Raw genomic sequence first — 19,998 nt, 5'->3', positions numbered from 1 at the left:
GTTATTATTATCTTATTTTGCTTGCAGTGTTGCAAATAAAATGACTGTTGTATTCTTCATACAGCACTAAATATGTTTCTTTATACAAATAAAATAATGTATATTGTGGGAAAAACACTCGTCTCTTCATTTTATGTCTAAACGTCTGGAAACTTGACCAATGTCTTCAATATTTGGATATAACAAAGTAAAAATATTTAATTACAAAAGCCACACAACTTTTTTAGTAAACTTGTTTTATTAAACTGTATTGTCATTTGTCAGTACATTAAAAATTTACTCAGGCTGTTGTTTGTCATTAAAAATAATGGAGACCCATAAAAAATGTTTTACAAGCGATTTCTTAAACTTCTGCTCAATCTAATGTAAAAAAAATAGTACTATAGACTTCATCTCTTTAAAAATGGCTAATAGTTTGTAAGTATAATTATTATAATATTGCTGAAATTTATAAAAACCAAGCAAGTTTCTACAAATGTACTATTTGTAAAAAGTCTAATCATTTGAATATATATATATATATATCAGGTACAGTATGTAAAATACATGCATGTTTTTTTCTAAAAAAAAAAAAGTTTAAGGAAAAAGGTTTGACATTAATTGCACTAAACTACACAATATTAACAATTATTTTGATCTGTTGACAACTGTCGTGTCCTACACCCTTTTGAACTCAAACTTAAGACATTTACTAAATTAAAATGCCTACAGTTCAAGAAACCTTTGGACATGCATGATTGTAGTCTAGAAAGGTCTCGTCTAGAAAAGAGTCTCATCTAGGAAAGACAGATAAGAGTTTTGTTTTCATCAAGTAATTAAATTTAGCCTACACAAAACAAAAATGTGTTTAGAAAGGTTGTTTTCCAATCGCACAACAAAAACTGATTGAAAAATGATGAAAATATGATTATATTTTTTATATTATATTAGTAATGTATGTCAACTTAGCATTGCAGTATAACTTATTATGTAACTAACTTCAACAAATTAGGGTCAGTCTTCAAGAGAAAAAAATATAATTATAAGCACAAAATATTATCATATTTCCAAATTTCACTAAATTTAATGTCAGTAATTTTTAAATACCAAAGAGTTGTTGTCATGGTGAAACCTCCAAACATTAGGTATCTTTTAAAAATCCCTAAATGAAATCGTCAATTGCCTCCTGTGAAATGTCTCCTACTGTGACAGCTACCATAGCGCCTGTCACTGACTGTTTGTCTGAGTAAGTGGAGGGGGCGTGGCTTAGCCATAGGTCAAATTCTATTCCTGGGTCCCATGAGGATATATACATTTACATAAAATGTTGTTAACAAACGTTTTATGTAAAAGATTGTGCTTCAATTCTTATAGAAACATGGCACAATTGGGAGGTGTGAGTTCTGTTACCAAATGGAGGCGTGTCCAAAAAATCATTCACAAGCTCCATTCTACAGAAATAAATGACACTGACACTCCAGTGGCAAGTCCCGAGGAAGCTAACGAACCAACATGTGATGAAGACATGATCTGTGAGAACACAGACAACAACATTGACCTTGACAATGACAGTATTATTGATGATGATGATGATGATGACCAATTCACTGATTGTAATAGCAACTTCAGTGAGCCAGAAGATTTTTTCAGTGACACACCTGACACTGACAACTTGCCAGATGAACTGCGTCAATGGGTTGTAGAGTCTGGCGTAACACAAAATGCAGCAGACAGCCTACTTAAATTTTTAAATAAATACATCCCCTCGCTCCCAAAATGTACAAGAACTCTAATTAAAACATCACATTCACATAAGGTGAAAACAATTAATGGTGGGGAATATGTCCATTTTGGAATATTGGAACATTTGCTCCAAAAGAGAGATGGATTGCTGTCACAAACTGACACAATCAAATTGCAAGTGAATGTAGATGGACTTCCATTATTTAAAAGCTCTCAGAAGCAACTTTGGCCAATTTTAGGGAAATTTCCCTTTGAAAAGGATCCATTCGTTAGGTGTCTTTTGTGGAAACAGCAAACCACACAATCCAAACCAATACCTTCAAGACCTTGCTGAGGAGGTTTCCACACTAGAACAAGGTTTCACTGTTGATGAAAAGATGTTTCATCTGTCCCTGGACTGCTTTAATTGCGATGCTCCAGCACGATCATTCTTAAAGCAAACAAAGGGACATGGAGGCTATAGTGGTTGTGATCGCTGCACGCAGGAGGGATCCTATGTGGGACGAAAAATGACGTTTCCTGAGACATATGCCACTCGCAGAACAGATGAGTCATTTGCTGAACTTCGTGATGAAAATCATCACAGAGGTCACTCAATCCTCACTACATTACGTTTGGGAATGGTCACACAATTTGTGCTGGACTATATGCATGTTGTTTGTCTAGGAGTGACCAGGAAGATGCTCAACTTTTGGACCAAAGGCAACCTAAAATACAGAGAGAGCTCCCATACGATAAAAGCTATCTCAGAAAAACTTGTAGGGATGTCAAAGCACATACCTTCTGAGTTCGCACGAAAGCCAAGGTCACTCTCGGAATTGGATCGTTGGAAAGCTACAGAGTTTAGGCAGTTTCTCCTGTACACTGGTCCAGTAGTACTGAAAGATGTTCTCCCAACTTCACTTTACAACAACTTCCTTTCACTGTCCATCAGCATCTATTTGATGCTTTCTCCAACCCTGTGTGCCCATTACTGCAATTATGCAGATAACCTGATTAGGTACTTCCTTGAACAGTTCAGGACCTTGTATGGAGTTGAGGAGATGGTCTACAATGTCCACTCTCTGTGTCATCTGGCAGATGATGTGAGGAGGTTTGGTCCCTTGGACTGTGTGTCTGCATTTTGCTTCGAAAACTTTCTGGGCCAGCTAAAAAGAAAGGTCAGAAAACCACAACACATTCTCCAGCAAATGATACGTGTTATTGAGACACAGTCCACACAGAACAAGTCCACGCACCAACCAGATGAAGTCAAACTCGGTGGAAATCACTCAAATGGCCCAACAGTGCAAGACGGTGCATCAAGACTGCAATACAAAAGGGTCACACTTAAAAATACTACAATAAAATGTAGGACAGGAGACAACTGTGTGATGATTGGTGGAGAACTTGGCTTGGTTGAGAACATTTTGCATGACACCACCACAGAAGAAACTTTCATTCTGCTGAGAAGGTTTCTGGATCTGGCGCCACTGTACACAGAGCCAATTATCTCCACAGATATTGGCATCAACACAGCTCGTGAGCTTGCTGCAGAGGTTAAACTGTGCAAGCTTTCTGATATTGAGGCCAAATATGTTTTGCTTCCCTTTGGTTTGAAATGGGCAGCAACCCCATTGCTACATTTACATTGAAGCTTCAATTCAATCAGTTCTACACGTTGACGTCAAGTGATTCTGTCAACAACAAAAAAAAACAACAACAAAAAGGTTCAACTGAAATAGAAACAGATTATAATGTACATAGTTCTACAAAATAATGTACATAAATCTCAATTACTTGGCATATGTACAGCATCAACACAAGATGCAAAACTACACTGGTTTAAAAAAGCAAGTAGGTATTTATCAGAAGTAATAGGGGAGAGACAAGACAATTGAAACGCGGGACGGATGAAACATCGGCATTTCCTTGAAAACCACTCACGAAATTCAACAAAATTCTGATTTAATGATCAATATATGTACCGCTCTTAGTCACAACACAAAGGCTGAGGTTCTTTTAACTGATGTTTAATGCTCTCTGGACTCAGACATCAACATCAACACCGTAGAACTAAAAGGATGAAAATACAACCAAAACATATCACAGTCAGTTACATGGAAAACACACGAGTTTAAACTCGTACATAAACAGAAAATACATACCACTTTTGCCTGCTTGTGAGCTAAGAGAGGGGGTTACATCTTGAAGCTTCTTGATTGCATGACTTATCATAATGATAAACACTTTAAACCTTGCGATTACATCTTTTAATATAATCAGGAGAATTGTAAACTCCGACCGCAGTTCTGACTCGCTGTTCCACGGCAAAAACAGGAAGTGACATACAAAGACACGATGGGAACAAAATCAAATATATCCATAAAACTCTTAGAAAAAAGAATTATTGCTCAAATGTACAACAGTTGAGTATATTAATCACAACAAGCATTATAAAATAGTTGAAATATAAAAATGTACAGATTAAACTGATTCAAAGTTGCTGAAATAAATGAGTGTTGAAGTACACAAGCGCCATCTAGTGGAAATAAACATTGTGGACATCCAAAGCTTTGTGACAGCAAACACACTCCCACCATCACACAATGTGTGATTCTTAATAAAAGTTCAGTAACTCAGCATGAACTTATAAACATTTAGAGGATAAGTATCTGTACACGTTTGACCTACACAGTTAAACACTAACCCAAGCCAACTCTTTAATCAGCTTCAAGTAGTAACACTGTTTTGTGTATGGGTCTTTCTAAGTAGACTGGCTTATTTGTGCGTGCACCCTTGCTATCTAGTGCTGCATCACTAACCAGAAGTTTAAGTCTTCTCACCATTCCATCAGATCCAGGGAAGACTTCTACCACTTTAGCTAGCTTCCACTGATTTCGTGGAGCCAAGTCATCTTGAAGCAGAACAATATCATTTATCTTGGTGTTTCTCCTGCTCTTATTCCACTTACTTCTCTGCTGCAAACTCAACAAGTATTCCTTCCTCCATCTGGTCCAAAACTCATTCGCCAGAAACTGAACTCTTTTCCATCTCTTCTGAAGATAAAGATCCTCCCTTACAAACTCCCCAGGAGGTGGTGCAATGATGGTGGACTTCATTGTTAGTATATGATTCGGCGTTAATGGTTCTGGTCCCACAGGATCGTTGATGTGTTCTGAGGTCAACGGTCGACTATTCACGATCGCCATTACTTCATACATGAATGTTCTTAAAGAAGAACTGTCTAGTTTTGCTGCAGACTTGTCTAGAATGGAAGTTAGTACACTCCTTACAGTCCGAATCTGTCTCTCCCAGACACCACCCATATGACTGGAAGCAGGCGGGTTCATGACAAAGGTACAGCCTAACTCTTTCACACGTTCTTGATTCATTCCCTTCATCAACTTCAGAAACTCTCCCTTTGCACCCATAAAGTTGGTACCTTGATCACTATGCAGTTGACTAACATTGCCACGTATAGCAATAAGACAACGCAGGGCATTAAGAAAGGCATCAGTGCTAAGATCATCCAGCACCTCAAGGTGAACAGCTCGTGAACACATGCAGGTGAAAAGTAGTCCGTATCTCTTCAACTCTTTCCGTCCCTCTTTAACATAGAACGGACCGAAGCAGTCCATGCCACTGTAGGTGAACGGAGGAGTAGCTTCCATTCTTTCTAATGGCAGGTCTGCCATCCTTTGCTCCTGATTGCATTTCCTCAGCTTCCTACACTTAATGCACTTGTAGATGAGAGATGAAACTTCACTACTGCATCCCAGAATCCAAATGCCATTGGAGCGGATTTCATTGATGGTCATGCCACGACCTTGATGTTGCACCTTTTCATGGAAGTGTTTTATGAGTAAACATGATATATGATGCCCTTTAGGAAGAATGGCCGGATGCTTTACGTGAGGGTGAAGTTCTGCCTGTGTCAATCGCCCTCCCACTCGTAGGACACCATGGTCATCGATAAACGGACTTAACTTGTACAGCTTGTTGAACTGACGTGAATTAACTTCCTTGCCTTGTCTTAGATGCTTGATTTCGTCACTGAACACTTCTTCTTGAACAATACGAATAATGAACTGTTCAGCATCCTTTCTTTCTTCAAGTGTTGTGAAATTGTTGGATCTTTCTACCAAACCTTTCGCACTCCTTGCACAACGTTTGAGTCTTGCTATGGCTTTCACTGCCCTCTTCCAATCTGAAAACCTTTGCAGGCGATCTGACAGACACCACTCTTCTCTTGCCTTGGTCATAAGAACTTGTGCCCTCTTGAGCTCCGGATCTCCATCATTAATCTCTCCCACATTAATGTCTTCCTTAGGGAGTTCTCTTTGCCATAGGAAACTTGGACCAGTAAACCAGTTCGATCCCATGAGTTCCTTTACGGTGAGCCCACGAGAGGCGTGGTCAGCTGGATTTTGTTCTGAAGCCACATATCGCCATTGACTAGTCTCAGTGCTTGTTCTGATTTGCTGAACACGATTGGCTACAAACACATGGAAACGACGTGCCTCGTTGTTAATGTAACCAAGGACAACCTTGGAGTCGGTCCAGTAGTATTCACAGATGTCATCCAATTCTAGTTCTCTTTTTAGCAAATTACCAATTTTTGTGGCAACCACTGCAGCTGAGAGCTCTAGTCTGGGAATTGTTACTACCTTTGATGGAGCAACCCTAGCTTTAGCCATAATGAGAGTGCAGTAGACTTCTCCAGACATGCTTACAGCTCTGAGGTATGAACATACTCCATAGCCTGAGACACTGGCGTCTGAGAAATGGTGTAGCTCATATTGCTGAACATCCTTGAATGTTGATGGCACATAACAACGTGGTATCTTTACCAACGACAGGTTATGGAGGTCTCGCAGCCAAGCTTCCCAATGTGGCTTGAGGTCATCAGGAAGTGGTTCGTCCCAGCCTATCTTATCTTGACACATCCTTTGTAGGGTTCTTTTCCCAATTAAAATGAAGGGAGCAACGAATCCAAGAGGATCAAAAATGGAAGCAACTGTAGACAACACTCCTCTTCTAGTAAAAGGATTTTCCTTTTCCAACACTCTGAAATGGAACTCGTCTGCAGCTATGCACCACTGGATTCCAAGTGCTCTCTCTACCTTTGGCTCTCCTAGTGACAAGTCAAAGTCAGTCGCCCCTTCAGTACATTCCTCCCTTGGAATTGTGTCTATCACAGTCTTGCTGTTGGTGATGAATTTGTGCAAGCGAAGCTTCCCGGTATTGCAGAGACCCCTGGCTTCCCTTACAAGCTGGATTGCATCTGCTTCAGTGTCTACACTTGCTAAACCATCGTCAACATAAAAATTCCGTTGTATGAACTTAACTGTGGCTTGATTAAACTTGCCTTCACCTTGCATGGCAAGGTATTTGAGGCCAAAGTTTGCACACCCAGGCGAGGAGGCCGCTCCGAACAAGTGAACCTTCATTCGAAAAACTGATGGTGGGGCGTTCATGTTTCCATCTTCCCACCATATGAACCTGAGGTAATCCCGATCCTTCGGAGCAACATGAAACTGGTGGAACATACGCTCCACATCACACATGATGGCCACTTGCCCTTTCCGGAAACGACACAAGACTCCAACAAGGGTATTTGTGAGGTCAGGCCCAGTCAGTAGATGCTCATTCAGAGAAGTATTCTGAAATCTTGCAGAGCAATCAAAGACGACGCGAATCTTGCCTGGCTTCTGCGGGTTATATACTCCGTGGTGAGGTATATACCATGCTGGTTGATTACTTAACTCGAACTCCGGGACCTTTTCAGCATCACCTCTTGCCATTATGTCCTTCATGAAAGCCAGGTAATCCTTTCGGTACTGCTCATCTCTCCTTAAACGCTTCTCTAGAGATCTGAGTCGATGCTCTGCACATGCTTTGTTGTTTGGTAACTCTGGTCTCTCACCCTTAAAAGGCAATGGCATCTCATAGTGTCCATCTTGCGTTTGCTTAATGCCTTCGTTCAATTTAGCCAAAAACCTTAAATCTTCTTGTGATGTTGAGACTTCCTCACCCCTTTCAACAAAGTCCGACTCAAAAACTTTCATTATCTCTGCTGGAGTGATCATCTCCTTTACCTTGTTCCTGTGTACAAAGTAAACTTCAGACTGGAGTTTGTGAGCTGGATCACCAGCTGGTACAACTTGCTTCATAATAATCCTGTGACTCACACCGATTTCATCTTGATAACAGTCATCATGGTTGTATCCAACGATACTCCAACCCAACACAGATCTTTGTGCAAAAGGCTGATTCTCACTGCCACTGAGAACATCTCTGGGAAGTAAGGCTTGAGGACAGTTGTATCCTATTAACAAACCTACTTCACAGTCAAGTGCAGGAGCCATTACATCTGCCAGATGTTCTAGATGAGGCCAGTTCCTTGCTGTTTCACACGTGGGTATATGAGATCTATTTGCAGGGATATAGTCTCTAGTGTAAGTTGTTGGAAGTTTTATTTTAACTTCGGACTGGAACCCTCTTACTTGTAGTCCATTCAATTTGTGACTGGACACAACTTTCGTTTTGGATGTCATTGTAGAAATCTTGAGTTTGACGGGCTCTTTCCTGATATCAAGTGTCTCAGCTGTGTCCTTTAGAATGAAAGTAGTGTCACTCTGTGTATCCAGCAAGGCATACACTAAAATCTCCTTCCTTGGTTCAGCTGTTGTTGAGACATAAACTGGAATGATCGATGAGGTATGAGTGCCGTTCCTTTCTTGAACTACTCTGTTCGAAGTCACAGGCTTAGACTCTTGTACCTTATGTGATTCGGCTGATCTATCTGCAGATCTTTGATTAACCTTGGACTGATCTTCACTGGTTTTAGATCTTTGTTCTGGGGATTTATTTACACGGTCCTGGTGTAGGCTTGTTGGGTGACGCTTCTCACATTTTTCGCACACGCTCCTAGAGGAACAGCTTCTGGAGTTATGACCAGCCTTAAGACAGCCAAAGCACAACTTCTCAGACTGTACAAACTTCAATCTTTCCTCAATCGGTCTTTCCATAATCTTACGACACTTATGAAGGGTGTGGCCATACCTCTTACAAAAGACACAGATAAAGGTCCTTTCCTCGTTCGAACTAGTGGTGAATGTCTTGGCAGTTGAGTTGCGATTCCGCTGAAACTTATGATCTTGATCTGTTTGCTTGTACCTTTCTTGCTCTGCTGGCTTTATTGCTTGCAGTGACGTGATGGGATTGCATGCAATTCGAGCTTCCTTGACAAGGAATTCAACAAAGTATTTGAAATCTGGGAACCCTTTGTGTTCGTCTTGAAACTTGGTGACTGCTCTATTCCAACGTGAACTTAACCAGTCCGGCAATTTGGCTGATATTCTCTGATTTTCAACACAGTCATTCAGAGCTTGTAAACCTTGAACATAAGGCATGGCTGACTCAACACTGCTTAGAAAATCTACAAATTCCTGGAGATCTTTGCTATCTTTGGTAGCAATCTTGTGCCAAGACTGTATTTTGTCACGATAAGATTTGCCAACTACGAATGGATTTCCGAACCTGTCATCGAGGATGTTCCAGGCTGCCATGTAAGCTATTTCTGTTCCAGCCACAAAATGTCCTTCAATAGCTCTCTTGGCCGGACCAGCTACATACTTGCGTAGAAAATACAGCTTTTCTTGAGGTGGCAAGTTCTTGCGATCAATTAATGTCTGGAAAGACAGCTTCCAGTCGTTATACTTTAGGGGATCTCCAGAGAAAATAACAGGTTCTGGAACTGGGATCCTATTGGCTGTAATCGCTTCAGCGAGCGCCTTCACAAGGTCATTAGAAGCTTCGTTGGGAGCAAGCAGTGAAGGTGACTGAGGGATATGGGCTTGGGGAATTGGTAACCCTTGAGAGGGACAAGAGGGTTGGTTGAAAGGAGCAGTGTCTTGTGCGAGTATGAATGGCTTAGAAAGAGAAAAAGGAATACTTGGTTGAAAAATATAATCTCCTTGTACTTGTTGAAAAAGAGGAGCAGAATGCCGTTCTCCTTCATCACCTTTGATGCTTTCAGCGTAAACCTGCAGCCTTGCTTGTGCTGCGTTGTGTCTTTTTAGTTCCTCCAACCGTTCCACTTCCTTTTTCTTTTCTTCCAGCTTTATTTTCCTTACAGTGCTTTCTGAAATAAATTGAGCCCTTTTCCTTGCATTCTCCGCTTCAGTTTCTCTTTCTTGAGCTTCTCTTTCTGCTGTTAACCTTTTATCCTCTGCCTCGAGTTTCCTAATTTCCTCTTCATGTTGATGTTGCGTCTTCATTATTTTAATCACTTCTTGTGTAGCCGCTACTTCAGCTGCTGCTTCTTGTCTTCTCTGCAGGGAATCACTGTAAGATCGACTGGACAATTTGGAAACAGACCTTGACTTACTGGAGGTTGCTGAGATAACGCTGGACACCGTGGCTTCAAACACTGAATCTGAATCAGGCCAGGGAATCTCCTTAGGATCACCATTGAGAAAGCTCTGAGACTTCTCATTTGCAATGCTAGTAATGGCAAGACAAGTGTCATTTTTTCTTCTGATTTCAGGTTCCGGGCTTGTGATGCTTCTTATATCATCATAAATATGGTCAACCTCAGACTGAATGGTGTTAATGGTGCTCACAACTTCACAAATCAATTCTGCATCATCATTGTTCTTAATGGCTCTTTTCAATCCATTGATGTGATATTTCCACCTTTTATACTTCTGATCAAAGCTTCTTTCCAGATCCTTTAGTCTAGCGTCTAGCAGTGTTTTACCCTTCTCGGTAAGCGTGCGTACTCGCTGACTTCTTCTGATATCTGGGAGCTGTGTATTATCTGCGTCAACCTGAGGTTGATGTGCTTGTGCAGCCACTTCAACTTGATCAGTTATATCATCCTGATGTGGTGGGATAACCTGCTCTGCACTGCCTTCGTCTTGTGAAGTATGGTGTGTAGAGCTGACTTCTTTAATAGGCAGCAATGTTATTTCACTTGTGTATGACATGGCCTGTGTTGCACTATAATGTGAATATTCAAAGAGCTCAAAATAAATCTACGGTTTAGTGTAAAGCGATTATCTCAGCTTGACTTATATGACTGAATCATGTAAAATATAAAAAATGTAGAACTGTCAAGTAGCAAAGTATGAACTTATAACTTGCAACACACTTAAATCATAAGGTATGCAAAACACTTGAATAAAACAAAAAAATCAAATTTTAGTCTTTCAATAGTTTCAATTCAATTTCAATTCAATAGTAGCACAATTGCCTATCTATTTAATCCCTTCAGTTTCTTAAGTCAAACGGTAATAGAAAAATGTCCAACTTTATCTCAGAATGAGGATGACAGAAATACCAGATTGATTAAAACTTCAGCGAACAGTTCACAAGACCTTGTGCTGCTTCCAAGTCACTAACTTTAATAGTGCTTGCTTGTTCAGCCTTCACTTGCCCACTGGCTGCTTTAGTCAGTCAATTGTGATATTTTCATGTTGTACTTCCCTCATTCAACACGTGGCGCCTCTTGATGGCCGTCTTCCTCATGCAGCTTTACCATCAGTTGCTTTGGCCTTCTTCGACGCAGCAAGTGTTCTACTGTACCGCTCTTAGTCACAACACAAAGGCTGAGGTTCTTTTAACTGATGTTTAATGCTCTCTGGACTCAGACATCAACATCAACACCGTAGAACTAAAAGGATGAATATACAACCAAAACATATCACAGTCAGTTACATGGAAAACACACGAGTTTAAACTCGTACATAAACAGAAAATACATACCACTTTTGCCTGCTTGTGAGCTAAGAGAGGGGGTTACATCTTGAAGCTTCTTGATTGCATGACTTATCATAATGATAAACACTTTAAACCTTGCGATTACATCTTTTAATATAATCAGGAGAATTGTAAACTCCGACCGCAGTTCTGACTCGCTGTTCCACGGCAAAAACAGGAAGTGACATACAAAGACACGATGGGAACAAAATCAAATATATCCATAAAACTCTTAGAAAAAAGAATTATTGCTCAAATGTACAACAGTTGAGTATATTAATCACAACAAGCATTATAAAATAGTTGAAATATAAAAATGTACAGATTAAACTGATTCAAAGTTGCTGAAATAAATGAGTGTTGAAGTACACAAGCGCCATCTAGTGGAAATAAACATTGTGGACATCCAAAGCTTTGTGACAGCAAACACAATATATGGAATGCCATTGCTGACTAAATTAAAAAATAAACAAATACATAAATAAATATACGAAGAAATGTAAAAAAGCAAAAATACATAAATAAATACATAAATAAATATACAAAGAAATGTAAAAAAGTGCATATAAATGAGTATTTATACTTTTATTTCCATATTTATGTATAATTGTATTTTTCCACACATTTATTTATTTATTTATACATTTATTTATTTTAACTTTTATTTATTTCCACATTTATTCTTTATGTTTTTATGTCTACATTTCTTTATTTTCACATTTATTTATTTCTATATTTATTTATTTCCACATTTCATCATTTCCACATTTATTTATTCCAACATTTCTTTCTCCGTATGTTAATGAGGGGGGCGTGTTTTAACTTTACTTTAGCAATCGAGCTCAGAGTGGCAGTTCTGAAGCTTTGAGGCCACAGTGACACCTTGTGGTGTGTGACCAAACGAACCGCAAGAGCTGTGCAGGCAATATCACATTTTAAGTCATGTATTTCACCCTAACTGTATGTAGGGAAGGCTATATAGGGTTAACAGATACTTGGACATGAAAGCTCATGAAAGTATCCACTATTAATAACAATGTAGGCCTAAACGTGGTGGATAGGGCTGCAGCTTGCGTTTATTGTCGATGAGACTCGCACACCAGCGCACAGTTCACTGACTCCCACGCAAGCATATTGATCAATGAGTTTGAAACACGACTCAATACGCGGTTTCCATCCGTGTTTCCTAATTTCGTATGCACAACAGATGACAATTCAAATGTTTAAAACAAAACCCATCGATGCTGCTCAGATACTGATTAATCACAAGGCAAGACATAGCCTACATTTTGAATTATTCTAAAATCAAACGCAGCCAGCCACGCTTCTCACGCCATACATTCTGTATTAAGATTTTGACTTTTAATGACTTTTGTTAATTTGATTTTACTGATAACCGCCATTAACTGAGTAGTTTATCGATTAATATAAGAACTTGACATGATGATGTACAGCCTAGCCTACCTATAAGGTTTGGGTTGATATAAAATCAATTTACAGGGGGAAATATCACCACGACCACGGGGACGACCGGTGCTGTTTGAATGAGCAGGATGCCTATGCTTCTGTGCTCCAATGCATGGCGTGAGATGCGTGGCTCACTGCGTTTAAGTGAGCCACTTTTGTTTGATTTAAGAATAATTCAAAATTGATGACTTGTGATTAATCAATATCTATCTAAGAGCAGCATCTAAATATGGGTTGCGTTTTAAGCATTTGAATTGTCACCTGTTATGCATACGAAGTTAGGAAACGCGAATGTAACCACGGACGTTTCAAACTCATTGATCAATATGCTTGCGTGGTGGGAGTCAGTGAAATGTGCATCCGTGTTCTGCGCTGGGGTGCGAGTCTCATCGTCAATAATCACAAGCCAAAAGCAAGCTGTCAGCTATCATATTCATGTGTTAACACTATAGCCTACCCTACATACAGTTAGGGTGATATACACGACTTAAAATGTGATATTGCCCACACAGCTCTTGCGTTTCGTTTGGTCACACACCACAAGGTGTCACTGTGGCCTCAAAGCTTCAGCACTGCCACTCTGAGATCGATTGCTCATGTCTGAGTTAAAACACGCCCCCCCCCCCCCCCTCATTAACATACGGAGAAAGAAATGTTGGAATAAATAAATGTGGAAATGATGAAATGTGGAAATAAATAAATATAGAAATAAAGAAATGTGAAAATAAAGAAATGTAGACATAAAAACATAAATACTGACATAAATGTGGAAATAAATAAAAGTTGAAATAAATAAATGAATAAATGTATAAATAAATAAATAAATAAATGTGTGGAAAAATACAATTATACATAAATATGGAAATAAAAGTATAAATACTCATTTATATGCACTTTTTTACATTTCTTTGTATATTTATTTATGTATTTATTTATGTATTTTTGCTTTTTTACATTTCTTTGTATATTTATTTATGTATTTATTTATTTTTAATTTAGTCAGCTTTGGCATTCCATAGAAAGCGTCTATTTGATGCTCTCATGGAAACACTTGCACAGACAACAGGGGCCCGTTTCAATAAGGAGGTTCAACCAACTCTGAGTTAAAGCTTGAACTCAGAGTTGACTTACCCTGAGATGGGAAACTCTGAGTTTTCGGTTACAGAACAGCTGAAATGAGTTAGTTCAATCAACTCTGAGTTGACCGACTCTGAGTTAAGCGCTTGCACCACAACTATAAAAAGCCATTATCAATGGAGCACAGATATTATGAGTCACCATGGCAACAGCGCCAGACAAAAAGAGGTGTTTATTAATTAACAAATAATCTAAATATTGTAATTTAATTAAAGGGATTACTCTTAATTCTTCTGTAATTTAAAATAAAATATGATGCAATTACATTAAATAGGCTACTACATAAACCAATTAAGTATAAAACAATAGTGGATTTAACATACATTTTTAAAAGGTATATTTTTTATGTAACCTTCTCCCTCTACACACTTTGATCAATTCAAGAATAATTCATGCAATTGTATATTGTGAATTTGAAAGAATTAAATGTGCAGTTTCTTGTCTCTCCTCTTTGTATTAATCAAGTGGTTGAGGTTGAGATTTAGCAATTAGTAATATGTAGACCAATACTTTCTAGAGATAGTAGCCTGATTATTACATTAATCTAACTACACCGTTGAAGATGTCAGTTAATAATTCATAACTATTTTAGAGTAACTTACTGTTATAATAGTAAACTTACTGTTATTCAACCTAAAGTAGGCTACTATTACTTTGATAAAAATTTTACCTAAGTTAAAGTAAAAATACCAGTCTAAAAATCCACTCAAGTAAAAAGTAGTTAATTTAAAACATGAGTAAAAGTTGCTGAGTAACTTGTGGGGGTGGGGTGGGGGACTCAACCATGTGGGGAGAGTTGAGAAACATCTCAGAAAATATCACGGTTTATGGTATTAAACAATTATTAAATATATAAACTGCATTCTTAAATTACGGTTATTATTATCATCATTTAAAATGACAGTTAAATAAATTAAACATTTGTTCAATAAAACATATCAACTAACTTCAATTATTGATTATGAATAAGATTAACATCTTATTTTTTATCATTAATAACTTATTAAATTATGTTTGAAAAATAAGTGAGTTCTATTAAATGTTTTTTATTCCAATTTTTTTAATGATTTAATAGAAATATATTATCAAAAACGGTGGTAATCAAATAAAAGTTTAGCAAACGTTTTAAATCCTTTTATTTTTTGGAAAAGTGCTACAAAACAGATTTAGTCAATTAAACCATGGACAAACAATATATATTCCTTAAAGAATGTGTAAATACATTTTAGTATTATTGTTGGTGTTTAACAGCACTTCCTCTTTAAAAAAGGGGAGGAGACCGCAAGAAACTCTGAGTTTACTGAAGAAAACCTGCTCCCGACCAGGTTAGGTTCACGGAGTAAGTTACCATGGTAACTGACTCTGAGTATAAGTTACCTCTCTTTCAGAAATGGGCTTGACCTACTCTGCTGTCTCAGGTTTAACTTACCTCCCTTTCTGAAATGGAAAACCCAGAGTTTCCCTCATTTCAGGGTTAACATACTCAGAGTTTTCACTTAACCTCCTTTCTGAAACAGGCCCCAGGTGAATACAATTCAGAGTCATTGTTATTTTATTTGACGCCCAAGAAACGAAAAATCTGGTTATGGTTCAGTGATTAGTTATGAAATCTTACTGGCTACATAAATTCAATTTTATTTAATCCTCCTTATGAAAGTTTATCTGCTGGAATTATTTATGTTAATTAAACACTAGTTAAAAAAGACGTTTGTACTGATTATTGTTGTCCAATAAACGTTCGGCCTCTCTCGCGCGCACGCACTGCTCGGTCTCTCTCGCGCGCACTGAAACGCTCGGCCTCTCTCGCGCGCACTGAAACGCTCGTTCTCTCTCGCGCAGTTCGCTTCGCTTTTGTCCAGTCCGGCGCCTCATACACACACACACACACACTCACTTCCGGACACGACTGTGCCAATCCAGTCCAGTGTGTGTTTTATCATGCAGCTCGCGCAGATCCACCAGTTCACAGGACTAAAGGACTGAACTTTAATCCGCGCTCGAGAGAGACTCGTCAAAATGGATAAAGGAACGGGACTCCTTCGTCCTGTGATTTTGTTTTTTGCTCTTGGTAAGTTGACTAACGTTAGTTCTTGTTTAAGAAACGCCTGTATATAACACGCGTGTTTGTATTTAAATTAGTTTAGATAACAACACAAAAGAAAAGTTAGTCATGGAACTAATTTCCTCTAAATACAAGCTCGTTTTCATCATTAAATAGCCATTCTTAAGATAAACAAACATATGTGGTTGTTTCATCTTAATAGGCTATTTTAAGATGAAAATGATCTTGATGTGTTTTAGATCGACCTCAAACTTAGATTATTATCGTCAAAAGATATCAGCGCTTGAGATGTTTCCTTTAGTCTGCATTGTGTGATTTAACGAATCAGGTCTTGTCCAATATTGACTAATGTTAGGTGAAGTGATCCAGTGGTTAGTTTGGGTGTATAATGTGTTTACTGCCAGCAGAGAGAGTAAACCTGTTTTAAACATCGTGTTTGGGCTATCTGCTATCAGTGGTTTTGCTTTAGGACTAGTTACTCCCCAAGTCCTAAAGCAAAACCACTGATAGGCCATACTAATCATGATGTTTGAAAAACAGGTTTAAGTGCCTAAGTTTACCATTCAAATGACCTTAAAATCAAACATTAAATGACTATTAGGAGACGGTAAACCACCGCGGTCAAGCCAGCCGCAGTTTGAACGGTAATTTCAGTCACAGCAGAGGAAGAACGCGCTTCAGAGCGCTTGAGTTGCCCGGATCGATATTTCTTTCTTTCTTTCTTTCTTTCTTTCTTTCTTTCTTTCTTTCTTTCTTTCTTTCTTTCTTTCTTTCTTTCTTTCTTTCTTTCTATCTATCTATCTATCTATCTATCTATCTATCTATCTATCTATCTATCTATCTATCTATCTATCTTTTTCTTTTTTTTTCTATCTATATATTCATAACCTTTCTTTCTTTCTATCTATCTATCTATCTATCTATCTATCTATCTATCTATCTATCTATCTATCTATCTATCTATCTATCTATCTATCTATCTATCTTTTTCTTTATTTCTATCTATATATTCATAACCTTTCTTTCTTTTTCTTTCTTTCTTTCTTTCTTTCTTTCTTTCTTTCTTTCTTTCTTTCTTTCTTTCTTTCTTTCTTTCTTTCTTTCTTTCTTTCTTTCTTTCTTTCTTTCTTTCTTTCTCTCTTTCTCTCTTTCTTTATCTCTTTCTTTATCTATCTATCTATCTATCTATCTATCTATCTATCTATCTATCTATATTTTTCTTTATTTCTATATATATATTCATAACCTTTCTTTCTTTTTTTCTTTCTTTCTTTCTTCCTATCTATCTATCTATCTATCTATCTATCTATCTATCTATCTATCTATCTATCTATCTATCTATCTATCTATCTGTCTTTTTCTTTATTTCGATCTATATTCATAACCTTTCTTTCTTTCTTTATCTTTCTTTTTCTCTTTCTTTATCTATCTATCTATCTATCTATCTATCTATCTATCTATCTATCTATCTATCTATCTATCTATCTATCTATCTATCTATATTTTTCTTTATTTCTATCTATATATTCATAACCTTTCTTTCTTTCTATCTGTCTGTCTGTCTGTCTGTTACAAAAAAAAATTGTAATAAGAAAAAACTAATGGCCAATTTTTATAGGTGACGTCCCATACAGTATCACCTCATATTAAACAATCTTATTGTAGCATTTTGGAGAAATGTCCCATTATTCGACTTCAGAGGGCCATTATACCTCTTTTCTAATAAGTAGAAAAAAATAAAGGTCAGTTCTTATACGGGACGTCCCACACAGTACACGCACCTCGTATCAAACCATTTTACTGTAGCATTTTTGAGAAATGACCCATTATTCTAATTCAGAGGTCCATAAATACCTCATTTCTAATAAGTAGAAAAAAACAATGGTCAGGGCTAGGGATGCACCACTTTTTTGGAAAACGAGTACGAGTACTTGCATTTCAGTACTCGCCGATACCGATACCGAGTACTTAATAAAAAAAACATGATTTAAATATTTTTATATACGGGTTTTTAGGTCCTTGATTAAATTACTTGGGTAACACTTTATTTCGATAGTCCACTTTACTAACTATAAGTAACTTTTCAATTACATGTCAACTAACTGTCATTAGAGTATTAGTAGACTAGAGTATTAGTACGATCAGCTTAATATCTGATAACACTTTATTTATTTGGTCCCCCAACAGACATTCAACTGACTATAAGTAACTTGGCGACTACAAGTAAACTTATTCTCCTAATCCAAAGCCATTCACTTTGAAATTGTTCCACACCAGTGATGCACGGGTTGATCCAAAATGAGCGGGTGCCTGCGCCGCGGTTACCCGCAGTTACGGGTCATCCAAAAAATATTTTTAATGATATTCGGGTCGCGGTCGGTCAGGTCGTTTGGAAAAAAATGCCAATTAAACCTTTGTATTTATATAGTACTAGATAGAATTTTCTATGAAATATATAGGCCGAATTTATTTATTGGCTGAATAACTGGCACGAAGATGACACACAAGCTCATTCTAAACAGTTCTCAGTTCTGTACTGGTGTGATCCGAGAACCGCTGTACCTCTGCGTTCGTTACTATACGCGGATGCGCAGTATCAGCAGTATCAACAACATGTCTCAGTTCAGTGAACTGTTAGAGTTACTGGAGTAAAATATAATTCGGGATATTGGTTTATTTCAACTCGGAGGGACTGTCAGGCATGTCTGAAAGTGAGTAACTGTAGTAACTTGTGGATCAGCACTGACGCAAGACGTGAACTGATGCGAATGATTCAGTTCGATTTAGCGTACTGGTTCGACCGGTTCATTAAAAAGAACCGATTCGTTCACGAACCGGCCATGTCTATGATCAGTCTGCAGAGAGATGGAGGCGGCAAGAGAAAAGGTGATAGAAAGAGTAAGTGTGGGAGACATTTACCGAAATAATGAAAGATGATGACCAAAGTGCTGCCTTTGTTATATGTAGGCTACGTCTTCTTGCGATGCTGTGTTGTTACACGTTTATGGCCCAATGACGCTACGATGAGCATGTACTACTTTTAAAAAATACGGTCAGGATTCAGGAAGAGGGTCGGGTACAATATTTTCTTACTTTTTTTGCGGTCCGAGTAGCGGGCGGGTAGTTGAAAACGTTGGTAGTGTGCGGGTTGTTTATACATTGACCCGCGCATCACTGTTCCACACGGCTGACATGTCTCCCCATCTCCCCGCTCTGAGCTGCAGCCGGAGCCTGGGGGTGGGCACTCGGCGCCTGTGATTAACCCATTTCTCAGAACATGGTATCGGTCCCCGGTATCGGGGGACTTTTAACGAGTACGAGTACTTTAGAAAATGTGGTATCGAGGCCGATACCAGATACCGGTATCGGTATCGGTGCATCCCTAGTCAGGGCATGTACGGGACGTCCCATACAGTATACACAAATCATATCAAACCATTTTACTGTAGCATTTTGGAGAAATGTCCCATTATTCGACTTCAGAGGCCCATAAATACCTCATTTCTAATAAGTAGAAAATACTAATGGCCAATTCTTATACGGAACGTCCCACACAGTACACACACCTCATATCAAACCATTTTACTGTAGCATTTTGAAAAAAATGTCCCATTATTTGACTTCAGAGGGCCATAAATACCTCATTTCTAATAAGTAGAAAAAAATAATGGTCAGTTCTTATCGGGACGTCCCATACAGTACACACACCTCATATCAATCCATTTTTCTGTAGCATTTTGGAGAAATGTCACATTATTCAACTTCAGAGGTCTATAAATACCTCATTTTCAATAAGTAGAAAAAATAACGGTCAGTTCTTATACGGGACTTCCCATAGAGTACACACACCTCATATCAAACAA

The 19,998-nt window shown here is 38.1% G+C and overlaps 2 protein-coding genes and 1 long non-coding RNA gene across 4 annotated transcripts in view; 2 read left to right on the top strand and 1 right to left on the bottom strand.

Moving 5' to 3' along the window:
* Positions 1–1,857: 1,857 nt before the first annotated feature.
* LOC148997371 (uncharacterized) lies at positions 1,858–3,356 on the top strand. The gene has a single exon (XM_089133788.1). The coding sequence runs from the start codon at positions 2,100–2,102 to the stop codon at positions 3,354–3,356; it is 1,257 nt and encodes a 418-aa protein (XP_088989914.1). The 5' UTR covers positions 1,858–2,099.
* A 7,968-nt stretch (positions 3,357–11,324) lies between these two features.
* Positions 11,325–11,891, bottom strand: LOC148997370 (uncharacterized). The gene is made up of 2 exons (XR_016147207.1): positions 11,476–11,891; positions 11,325–11,383 (listed from the first exon to the last, which is right to left on the bottom strand). It is a non-coding gene; the product is annotated as an uncharacterized LOC148997370 (long non-coding RNA).
* A 4,063-nt stretch (positions 11,892–15,954) lies between these two features.
* The window catches only part of LOC120491924 (prostaglandin F2 receptor negative regulator), a 41,560-nt gene continuing 37,516 nt past the window's right edge, over positions 15,955–19,998 (top strand). Inside the window, exon 1 of one of the 2 annotated variants that reach the window (XM_089122424.1) lies at positions 15,955–16,141. In XM_089122424.1, coding sequence (XP_088978550.1) covers positions 16,090–16,141 — 52 coding nt within the window. In that variant the 5' untranslated portion in view covers positions 15,955–16,089. The remainder of the gene's footprint in view (positions 16,142–19,998) is intronic. The other variant, XM_089122428.1, reaches the window with a different exon arrangement.

The sequence above is a fragment of the Pimephales promelas genome, chromosome 2, assembly GCF_988280905.1.
Source record: "Pimephales promelas chromosome 2, fPimPro1.hap1.1, whole genome shotgun sequence".
Classification (NCBI taxonomy): domain Eukaryota; kingdom Metazoa; phylum Chordata; class Actinopteri; order Cypriniformes; family Leuciscidae; genus Pimephales; species Pimephales promelas.
The sequence above is the reverse complement of the archived record's forward strand: the minus strand, read 5'-3'. Positions and strand labels throughout refer to the sequence as shown.